Source organism: Vicia villosa, linkage group LG6 (genome assembly GCF_029867415.1).
Source record: "Vicia villosa cultivar HV-30 ecotype Madison, WI linkage group LG6, Vvil1.0, whole genome shotgun sequence".
NCBI lineage: Eukaryota > Viridiplantae > Streptophyta > Magnoliopsida > Fabales > Fabaceae > Vicia > Vicia villosa.
In genome coordinates this window covers 136,142,063-136,153,365 of record NC_081185.1, presented here as the reverse complement: position 1 = coordinate 136,153,365, position 11,303 = coordinate 136,142,063, and the positions used below count along the sequence as shown (strand labels likewise).

Here is an 11,303-nt window from a genome sequence, read left to right as displayed (position 1 = left end):
GTCTAATTACAACATAATCTAAACAAAGTCTAATTACAACATAATCTAATTGAATAGTTTATAACAAAATAACTCCAATGTGTACCAAATTTAATTCAAAATAGAATCCTCATCAAATAAAATTCAATATGTTTATGCTATTTAAGAAAATTTATTAGCAAAGATAACAAATAGACAATAAAGTTTTTAATTTGTCACTAACGAAAAAAACTACGTGAGAATGTTATTTAAGTAATACACTACTAAATATATTTAAAAAAAATTTAAAAGAAATGTTAAAAAAAAGTTTAAATAAAAATTAAAAAAAAAGTTTAAAAAAAAGTTAAAAAAAACAAAAAAAAAGCAATTAAACCGCCGGTTTTTCGATTTTCTCGGTTTTCCCGGTTTTTCCGGTTCCCACCGGTTTGATGATATACCCGATCCGACTATTGAACCAGACCGGTTATCTGGCCGGTTCTCGGTTCGACCGGTCCCACCGGCCGGTCCGGTTTTTAAAACACTGGTTGAGAGAGAGAAATTTAATGAGTCAAATTATTAAATTAAAAAGATGCTCTGCAAATGCATGTTTAGGTACAATATAGTAGTGACTATTTAGCTTCTTATTTCCAAATTGCAACGGTGCATTAATGATTATGAATAGTAATTAATTAATGTAGCAAGAATATAACATATGCCTAGGTAAAAAACAAATTTTGGAGGCCCTAGACAAAGGCCTCACTTGCCTAAAGCATGGGCCGGCCCTGATAAATTATACGGTTACTTAATGTTACTAATAATCACACAAAGTATTTGGGTTGCATTATGTTGTGTTTCTAATAACACGGCAAAGTGTTATGCGTGCTAGCATCATCATCTAATTCATGTCTAATGCTAGATAACGTTCTAAAACCGTTGCCATAATCATACCAAAATCATGTGGATAATCTTTGCATGAAACATCCAAATAACCATGCATTAAACAGGTTTATTTATCAATATGAAAATTCTCACTAAAGTTCCTTTAGTTAAATTAAATGACACATTTTTATCATATATATCCTTAAGAAAGTATTATTTTGATTAAGCGGAGTCAGAATTTTAGACAGCTTAGATAAAAAATAATTAATTGAGTTGGATTATTAGTTATTCATCTGTTTTAGTTTTCACATCCCGTTTTTACTAATTTTACTCTTGATTTTTATTTAAAAATTGATTATTAAATTAGAGAGAATATAAAAAAAATAGGAAGTTGAACTCAGACGCATGTCCAGACTCGCTGTGCTATAGAACCACCAGATTCTTAGTAACATATGATTTAAAGTAATCTATATATTATATAGAAAATACACATTCAATAAAGACTAATATAAATGTGAGATATTGGATCGAACTCTAGTATTGTTGAAGGGTAGCTTCTTGGTTCGACAGTTCGACAGAGTTAAGCATTAAGTCGAAGGATTGTTCACATGCTGGTGTCGAAGTGTGCATGCTGTAGTCGAAGATGGGTCTAGCATGCAGATGTCGAAGATGCTAGGGTTGTTAGCATGTTAAATTAGGTTTTAGTGTTTAAACCCTAATTTGTTAAGTTAGCTTGTTTATTAAGTTGGCTTGTGTAATGGGCCTTGCTGAAAAAGCCCATTAGTTAGTATGTTAGGTTTTATTATAAATAACATACTAGTCTCTCATCATTGCTAAGCTGCAAATCCTAATTTAGGGTGAGAGAGGTTATTTGTTATTCTTGTAAACTTGTAATCTTGTTTTAAGAGAAAGTAAAAGAATAGCAGTTATAACCAATTCTTGTGTTCCTCTTCTTCCTTGTCCTTTATTCTTCCTTGTTTTATACTTTGTTCTTGGCATTGAATTCACAACAAATTGGTGCGGTGATCGTGGAGAAGATGCCTTCAACAAAGTATGAGATTGAAAAGTTCACCGGAGTGAATGATTTCGGCCTGTGGCGCTTGAAGATGAAAGCCCTACTGGTTCAGCAGGGTTGTTTGGAAGCGTTGAAGGGAGAGGCAGCCATGAATGCAGAATTGACGGCAGCGGAGAAGACAAATATGATCGAGAAAGCACACAGCGCAATTTTGTTGAGCCTTGGTGATAAGGTTCTCCGGCAGGTATCAAAGGAGACGACGGCATCAGGGTTATGGGTGAAACTTGAAAGTTTGTATATGACCAAATCGCTGGTAAATCGACTCTACCTGAAGCAAGCTTTGTATTCATTCAAGATGATTGAAGACAAAGTATTGGCTGAGCAGTTGGATATGTTCAACAAGCTGATTCTTGATCTTGAAAATATTGATGTGAAGATCGATGATGAAGATCAAGCGCTGTTACTATTGTGTTCTTTGCCTCGATCACATGCTCACTTCAAAGAAACTCTCTTGTATGGAAGGGAGTCCCTGACGTTTGAAGAAGTTCAATCAGCCTTGTACTCTAAGGACTTGAATGAACGAAAGGAGCATAAACCTTCGACTGTTGGCGAAGGTTTGGCCGTTAAAGGAAAACTCTTACGAAAGGATGGTAAGTTCGACAAGAAGAAAGGCAAAAGCCAGTCGAAGACTTACAGTGGCGAAGCATCTGGCATTCGATGCTACCATTGTAAGAAGGAGGGTCACACAAGAAAGGTGTGTCCTGAACGCTTGAAATATCATGGAGGTAAGGATAATGGCAACGCTGCCATTGTTCAAGATGATTTCGAATCATCTGATGTTCTTGTGGTTTCAAGCAGTGACTCTAAGAAGGAGTGGATTATGGATTCAGGTTGCACTTGGCACATGACTCCAAACAAAGACTTGTTCGAGGAATTATGTGATCAAGATGGTGGATCAGTATTGCTGGGAAACAACAAGGCTTGCAAGATTGCAGGTGTTGGATCTGTGAGATTCAAGCTCCATGATGAGTCAATAAGGTTGTTGACTGAAGTCAGGTATGTTCCTGATTTGAAGAGAAATCTGCTTTCTCTTGGTGAATTCGACAAGAAAGGATATGTTTTCCAAGGAGAGAAAAGTATCCTAAGAGTCATGAAGGGTTCGAAGGAAGTCTTGAGAGGCGTGAAGAAACAAGGCTTGTATACCCTTGAGGCTGAAGTTGTAAGTGGTTCGACAAATGTTGCATCCACGAAAGGGGTCTGGTCGAATTAGGGAAACAAAATCTGCTTGGTGGATACAAAGTCGAAAAGCTGAAGTTTTGTGAACCCTGTGTACTTGGAAAATCTTGCAGAGTGAAGTTCAACAAAGGCAAACAAAGAACACATGGATCCCTTGATTACATCCACGCTGATCTTTGGGGGCCTGCAAGGTGTCCATCACATTCAGGAGCAAGGTATTTTCTATCCATAGTAGATGATTATTCCAGAAAATTATGGGTATTCATCCAGAAGACTAAGGATGAAACTTTTGAGAATTTCAAAAGTTGGAAGACTCTGGTTGAAAATCAGACTGGCAGAAAGGTCAAGAGGTTGAGAACCGACAATGGCCTTGAATTTTGCAATGAGGCATTTGACAGTTTTTGTGCTGCCTCTGGTATTGCAAGGCATAGAACTACTGCAGGTACTCCACAGCAAAATGGTTTGGCTGAAAGGTTTAATCGAACTATTTTGGAGAGAGTCAGATGCATGTTGACTAGTGCGGGGTTAACAAAGGTGTTCTGGGCTGAGGCTGTTGCGACAGCAACATATCTGATAAACAGATGTCCTTCGACAGCGTTAGATATGAAGACACCTGAAGAAGTTTGGTCGAGACATCCACCAGATCTCGACAAACTGAGAGTATTTGGCTGCATAGCCTATGCTCACATTAGGCAAGACAAGGTCGAACCTAGAGCTCTGAAATGCATGTTCATGGGATACCCAGAAGGAGTCAAAGCTTATAGGCTATGGTGCCTAGAGCCAGGTCACAGGAGGTGTATCACCAGTCGAGATGTTGTTTTCAATGAAGCTGAAATGGCTTTTAAGAAAACTGATGATGTTGGTCGAAGTACAGAAACATCTGACGAAGAGCTGGAACAGGTAGAGATTCCTGTTGAGGTGGAGCATGTTGATGCTGAATTGCATGTCCCTGATGAAGTCGAAGAAGAAGCAGAAGATGCTGAGGAAGTTGAGGAAACTGACGATGACTACCTATTGTCGAGAGATAGGTCGAGAAGAGTCATCAAACCACCTCAGAGACTTGGGTATGCAGATCTTATAGCTTATGCCTTAATCTCTGCAAGTGAGGTTCTAGACGAAGAACCTAGAGACTATAAGGAAGTTATGAGGAGTCGAAATAAGACTGAATGGCTGAAGGCCATGGATGATGAGATGAAATCTCTTCATGATAATCATACTTGGGAACTGATCAAGAAACCTGTTGGGGCAAGGTTAGTCAGCTGTAAATGGATTTTCAAAGTTAAGGAAGGAATTGAAGGAGTGACGTCGAAAAGATACAAGGCAAGGTTAGTTGCAAGGGGTTTCACTCAGAAAGAAGGTGTCGACTTCAATGATGTGTTTTCTCCTGTTGTGAAGCATAGGTCCATTCGAATGTTGCTTGCCATGGTGGCACAGTTCGATCTTGAACTGGAACAGATGGATGTGAAGACTGCGTTCTTGTATGGTGATCTAGATGAAACGATCCTGATGAGGCAACCTGAAGGGTATGTCGAAAAGGGGAAGGAAGATTATGTGTGCAAGTTAAAGAGATCTTTGTATGGGCTGAAACAATCTCCTCGACAGTGGAATAGGAGATTCGACAAGTTCATGGCACGCATAAGTTTCATTAGAAGTCAGTTCGACCACTGCGTTTACTTCAGATTTCGACCTGGTAATTCATTTGTTATTTTGTTGCTTTATGTGGATGATATTCTCATAGCAAGCAACAATGTTGAAGATGTGATGAGGGTGAAGGCTGAACTCAATAAGGAGTTCGATATGAAGGATCTGGGAGCTGCTTCCAGGATTCTTGGAATTGACATTCGAAGAGATAGAAAGAAGTCGAAGTTATGTCTATCTCAAGAGGCATATCTACGGAAGATTCTTGAAAAGTTTGGTATGTCGAATTCGAAGCCAGTTGTGACTCCAACAAACCCTCAATTCAAGCTGAGTATTGATCAGTGTCCCAGTACTGATGTCGAAAGAGCCTATATGAATAGCATTCCGTATGCTAATATAGTTGGTTCTTTGATGTATGCTATGGTTTGTACTAGACCCGACATAGCTTACGCAGTCAGTCTTGTAAGCAGGTACATGGCGAATCCTGGAAAGGCTCACTGGCAAGCATTGAAGTGGATTTTAAGGTACATAAATGGGTCTCTGAATAGAGTCCTAATTTATGGTGGGGCCTTGGGTGAAGATAGTAAAGCAGCAATAGAAGGATATGTCGACTCTGATTATGCAGGTTGTATGGATTCTAGAAAGTCTATTTCTGGATATGTTTTCACTATGTTTGGCACAGCAATTAGTTGGAAAGCAACTCTTCAGAAGGTTGTTGCTCTATCAACCACTGAAGCGGAATATATTGCTCTCACTGAAGCTGTGAAAGAAGCATTGTGGCTTGAAGGTTTTGCGAAGGAGCTGAAACTTCAAGGTCGAGGTATCACTGTTAAATGTGATAGTCAAAGTGCAATACACCTGTCGAAGAATTCAGCCTATCATGAGCGAACTAAGCACATTGATGTGAGACTGCATTTCGTCAGAGGAGTAATCGAGCGTGGAGAAGTCCAAGTGCTGAAGGTTTCGACTGAAGACAATGCTGCTGATATGATCACCAAGACATTGCCGAGTTGCAAGTTTTTCCACTGTATGCAGTTGATAAAGCTGCATGAAGAAAGCTAGTTTGTTCCTTGACGTTGTAGAGTTAGGTCCAAGGTGGAGATTTGTGAGATATTGGATCGAACTCTAGTATTGTCGAAGGGTAGCTTCTTGGTTCGACAGTTCGACAGAGTTAAGCATTAAGTCGAAGGATTGTTCACATGCTGGTGTCGAAGTGTGCATGCTGTAGTCGAAGATGGGTCTAGCATGCAGATGTCGAAGATGCTAGGGTTGTTAGCATGTTAAATTAGGTTTTAGTGTTTAAACCCTAATTTGTTAAGTTAGCTTGTTTATTAAGTTGGCTTGTGTAATGGGCCTTGCTGAAAAAGCCCATTAGTTAGTATGTTAGGTTTTATTATAAATAGCATACTAGTCTCTCATCATTGCTAAGCTGCAAATCCTAATTTAGGGTGAGAGAGGTTATTTGTTATTCTTGTAAACTTGTAATCTTGTTTTAAGAGAAAGTAAAAGAATAGCAGTTATAACCAATTCTTGTGTTCCTCTTCTTCCTTGTCCTTTATTCTTCCTTGTTTTATACTTTGTTCTTGGCATTGAATTCACAACAATAAAGATCACATTCACTTGCTTGAGAAAGCATTATCCAAATGAATATATGTTTTTTCATTTAATCTATCTGGTTTTCTTTTGCATATACTATTACCACTCAAATAATATAATAATGAGCAGTACATCCAACTAGAAGAAAAGAAGTGTAAGACACGTAGTTATTATGAGTTTTTTCATTGAATTAATTAATGTCATACACTACATGTGATTGTTAAGCAAGTGTTGTTAAATAAAAATCTTGTCATCCAAATTTTATTTTTCTGTATTTGTTTTGAAAAAGGTATAAACTAAAAAAGTTGGACGAATCGTTGACTTAATGATTATTGATTTGATACTTTATCTACATTATTGATTGACTAGCTTTTCCATGAACATTATATCCATGGAATTGGAATAACTAGATCAATCAGACAAAGAAAAAAACATAAATTTAGGAGGTTGCTACTTGATCAGACATCGATATTGACATGCAATTAACACTATACCATATGTATTTCGTAGGTGAATATGGCTCTCATGTTTAATACTGCAGCATGGGGACACCTACATTATGGATGAGATGAAATCCATTTTAGAAAAATAATTGAGTCAAGGTATGATGAGTTGATGCACTACGGCTCCTCCACTAGAATAATTCTTACATGGTGAAACTATGCTATGCACCACCAATAGTGACACACAGGCACCAATAACTATTACATAATTAATAAATTTAAATAAAAATACATATTTTCCAAAAATAACTCATCTCGCTATGCTAAATATATAGCTACTAGCCACTAAAGAATAATATTCTAATTTCTAAGGGTTTTGATACTAAGGGTTTTGAGATTGTATCGAGACTAGTGATTGATTACCACAAGAATAAGCTAATTGGCATTAATGTTAGTGATAATTTTTTGGACATTGCTTCTAGTTTTTTATCTTATAGAAAGGAAGAGAAACATTTCATTTTCTTTGATATTCCTATAGGTTTTAATCCTAGAAGAATATTATCTTGGAATTTGATTTTGAATAAGATCAAGTCTCGGCTTACGGATTGGAAGGCTCGTTTGTTAAGTTTCGGTAGAAGATTAACTCTTCTCAAGTCGGTGCTTTGTAGTCTCTCGATATTCTTGCTTTCTTTTTACAAGGCACCCGTGAAAGTTTTAAATGAAATTACGAGGTTGCAAAGTAACTTTGTTTGGGGCGGATCGGTCGAAGGTAGGAAAATTCACTGGGTTAGTTGGAGGAATATGTATGTCTTCCCATTAAGAAGGGTGGGCTTGGGTTGAGAAGGATTCGTAATTTTAATTTTGCTCTTCTCCATAAATGGAGATGGAGAATTCTAGAAGGTTCGGAAGCTTTATGGTACACAGTTTTGAAAGTTAGATATGGTGGTATTAATTTACTTGTTGTTTCTTATGATGAGAATAATTGCAAGAGGGTTTCTAAATCTTCTTGGTGGAAGGACATTATTTCTTTGGAGAATAGTTACAAGGAGAATTTTTTTGTCAACAATTGTAGATTTAATATCGGTAATGGTTACAACACTTCCTTTTAGCACGCGAATTGGTTGGATGATAAGTGATTAATGGATTTATTTTCGGATGCGTTTAACCTATAGGAGTTGAAATTTGTGGCGGTGGCGGGTATGGGCCGTTAGGTCAACGGTGTTTGGGAGTCGAGGGAGTTCGGTATCCCGATTAGAAACAGTTCGGCGGCTTCTACTGCAGTGCAGCGCCTAAGACTGTTTTTGCGCCATTTTCAGCCTGTTGTTTCGGGCAGCAATGGCGTTTCGTGGTCGGCGAAAGAGGACAATGTGTATTTCGGTTAGGAGTTGTTATGCGCTTTCAAACGTTTTCCATGTTCCTTTTGGCCCAGAGAAGGAGTTTGTCAAAGCTTTTAATCTTAATTGGAAATTGGATGTGTCTCACAAGATTAAGGCTTTTGGTTGGAGATGTTTTATTAATAGATTGCCAACAAGGGATCTTCTTCTTATTAGAGGTATATCTTTACCTTCTTCTACTGTTTGTGTGCTATGCAGAACGGAAAGGGAAACATTGAATCATATTTTATTTTCTTGTGGAGTTTCCGCTATTAATTGGAAGGAGGTGGCTAGTTGGATCGGTTTTATTGATTCTGAGTCTGATTGCATCATGAGCATTTTTTTGAGATGGAATAGTTTTTGCAAGTCCAACAAGGTGAAATTCGGTAGAGAAGGGAGTATTTGGTTGGCTAGCTTTTGGGCTATTTGGAAGCTTAGGAATGAGATCATCTTCCGGAATAATACTTGGAATGTTTTCGATACTGTTTGGAGCATTAAGGCACTTCTTTGGCGTTGGTCGTTCATAGAAAAAGTTACCCGTACCAATTACAACTTTTATGAATTTAGCAAATCTCCTTTGTTTTATCTTTCTTAGGTTGTATTTGGAGTGTAATTTTTCTTCGGTTCGAGTTTTTGTCTCGTCCTATTGTATTCTTGTTCTAGAACTTTTGGTTCTTTCATTAATATATCTTGATTACAAAAAAAAACTTAAGAATAATATGATAGATTGTTGAAAGGGAAATTCTTATTATAGGTCTCAAAAAGATGAGTAAAGTTATTCATAGAGTAAAACGAATTAAAAATCTTCAAAATTTGGATTATTAAATAATTAATTAAATATAATAAAATAAAATTTTATTAGTTAATTGATTGAAGGTATATTATCCAACTTTTTTTTATAGATAGAGAAGTTGTCCCTTTATTGAAATTAATATCATTGCATCCTTCAAGGAAACATGAAGACTTCTAATCATGTAATACGAATTTTGTGGGTTCTCTTTAGGTATCTCACTACTCTCTCAATAGTATCATAATGGTTCATAATAGGTATATTAGTACACTTGCATAATAGTCCTACATATGACTTCTGTGTATTATAATAAGACCTTGCCACTACACTACTTAACATCTAATATTATATTTTATATTTAAAGATATATATACATATATTTTTATATAAATATATTATTTGTTAAAACAATAAAAAAGATGAAACTTTTAATAAAATTAAAAATTGAAAAAGAATTCATATCTTAAAAAAAAAAAAGAAAATAGTAGCATATAAAGAGAATTAAAAATAGAAAAAGAAAATAAAAAATATTAGTGACCGAAATTTCAGTCTCTAATTTTATATATAAATTAAATTGTATATAAAAATAATTTTTCCTGACCGAATAGGTGGTCACAAAATTCTGGTCTCTAAATCGGTGGCTGATTTATTTTAGAGACCGATTTAGTGACTGAAACAAATTGGCTCTAGAATATCAAATTTTGGTGGCTAATTCGGTCACTACAATGACCAAAATTTTACGGTCACTAAAACCGAATTTTCTAGTAGTGGTTGGCTCATATGTTGTGCAAGTCCATTTATCGTCAAAGTAGTTAAATATTTAAAAGATATTCACAATATATGTGAGGCAAATCCAAATAATTTCTCTTTTCTAGTTAGTAATCTTAATATTGATGATTAGACTTGCTTCTCTGAGATCTTTCATATTAAAGTTGATACACAAAAATGATTTCACAACATTTACATCATGAATATTTTAATAAAATATAATTAAGTGGTCTACATAGAAAAATATGATAGTGCAAACTCCATTTTCATATTTATAGTGAATGCATTTGTCACTTTAACTTTAAATCTATGTGAGATCATCAAATTGTCGTAACCATCCATAGATCAATAAGAGCTCTATAAATATAATAACAATGTCTGACTTTTAAAATTATTTATTTTTTCTTTGTATTCAAAATCCCTAAGAATATGAGAGCATTTATATTTGTGTACATTATAATCATCCCCTTCTTATATCACTTCACAACTTCTATCGATGTTTTTTTTTTCTTTCGATAAGTATGTCAAAATTTTCTTTTTTCCTTATTCTTTCTTTTGCATCTTCAATGCTTTATCAATGATTATTGTCATGTTTTCTTAAAATGAGTATTTTTCTTTTCATCTTCATCACTAACATATGCCAACTTGGTTTTTCTTTTAATTTTGTTATTTCATACAACATATTCTTCCCAAATTAAACAAAAGCCTAATTAAAACAAATAATCTACTATTCTAATACAAAATAGGTATCACCCAAAACCCAAACAAGAACTTGATTTTTTTTTTTAACTTCATGCATACAAAGTGAAAGAAATATATAAGAAAAACAAACTAAATATATGAGTGATATGATTGTTGTTGCATAAAGAAAAGGTTAATTTTTGTTTCATGTTGTTCCTAAAAATATAAACTTGTATAATTTCATCATATTTACGGTTTGGGTGTTTTTCAACATGGGATTGAATCAACCATATGTTTCACAGGAACTCCCAACTACTCCCCGTGAGAAACCAACAATGGGAGTCTTTGCATCATTAAATTTTCTTTCAGGTTAAAACTTGGAAATAAATTTGATCTCAAGTGTATTCCAATTTGTCATTACTACTCAGGCGGGTCCAAGTATTTAGGTTGGTCCAATTTGTTATATGAGTTTCTTATATCACCTCACAAATGTTCTCTTCTAGAATCATTGAAAATCTCAAGTCATTAGTTTTCCTTGGGAGCCATCTTTGTCACCTAACGAGCTTCTTTTCTCAAAACCCTTCAATATTTATGTTTAAATTTCTCTAGGTCGTTGACTGATTCTCATACCAATTGCCTTGATTAATCTTGTTCAATTTCCTTTAAAAAGTGTGGGAAAAAGTTCATACATAATATAAAATAAGTGGAAACCTAATAAATAAAAAATGTACAAAAATTGGTGGTTTTAACATATTTTCTTGTAAAAAAAACAGAGATTCCCTGATTACACTATGGAAAATACCTCAATTTTAAAACTTATCAATTTCCCCCAACTCACAAATTGGTTCGTCTTCGAATAAAAGTCCTACAAAATTTTATTAAAACAAGTTTTAATCATGAAAATATGTATTTTTTTAATATTTAAG

The 11,303-nt window shown here is 35.2% G+C and overlaps 1 protein-coding gene across 1 annotated transcript; it reads left to right on the top strand.

Moving 5' to 3' along the window:
• Window positions 1–8,100: 8,100 nt before the first annotated feature.
• On the top strand, window positions 8,101–8,733 carry LOC131614757 (uncharacterized). Its single transcript, XM_058886311.1, has one exon. The coding sequence runs from the start codon at window positions 8,101–8,103 to the stop codon at window positions 8,731–8,733; it is 633 nt and encodes a 210-aa protein (XP_058742294.1).
• Window positions 8,734–11,303: the final 2,570 nt, after the last annotated feature.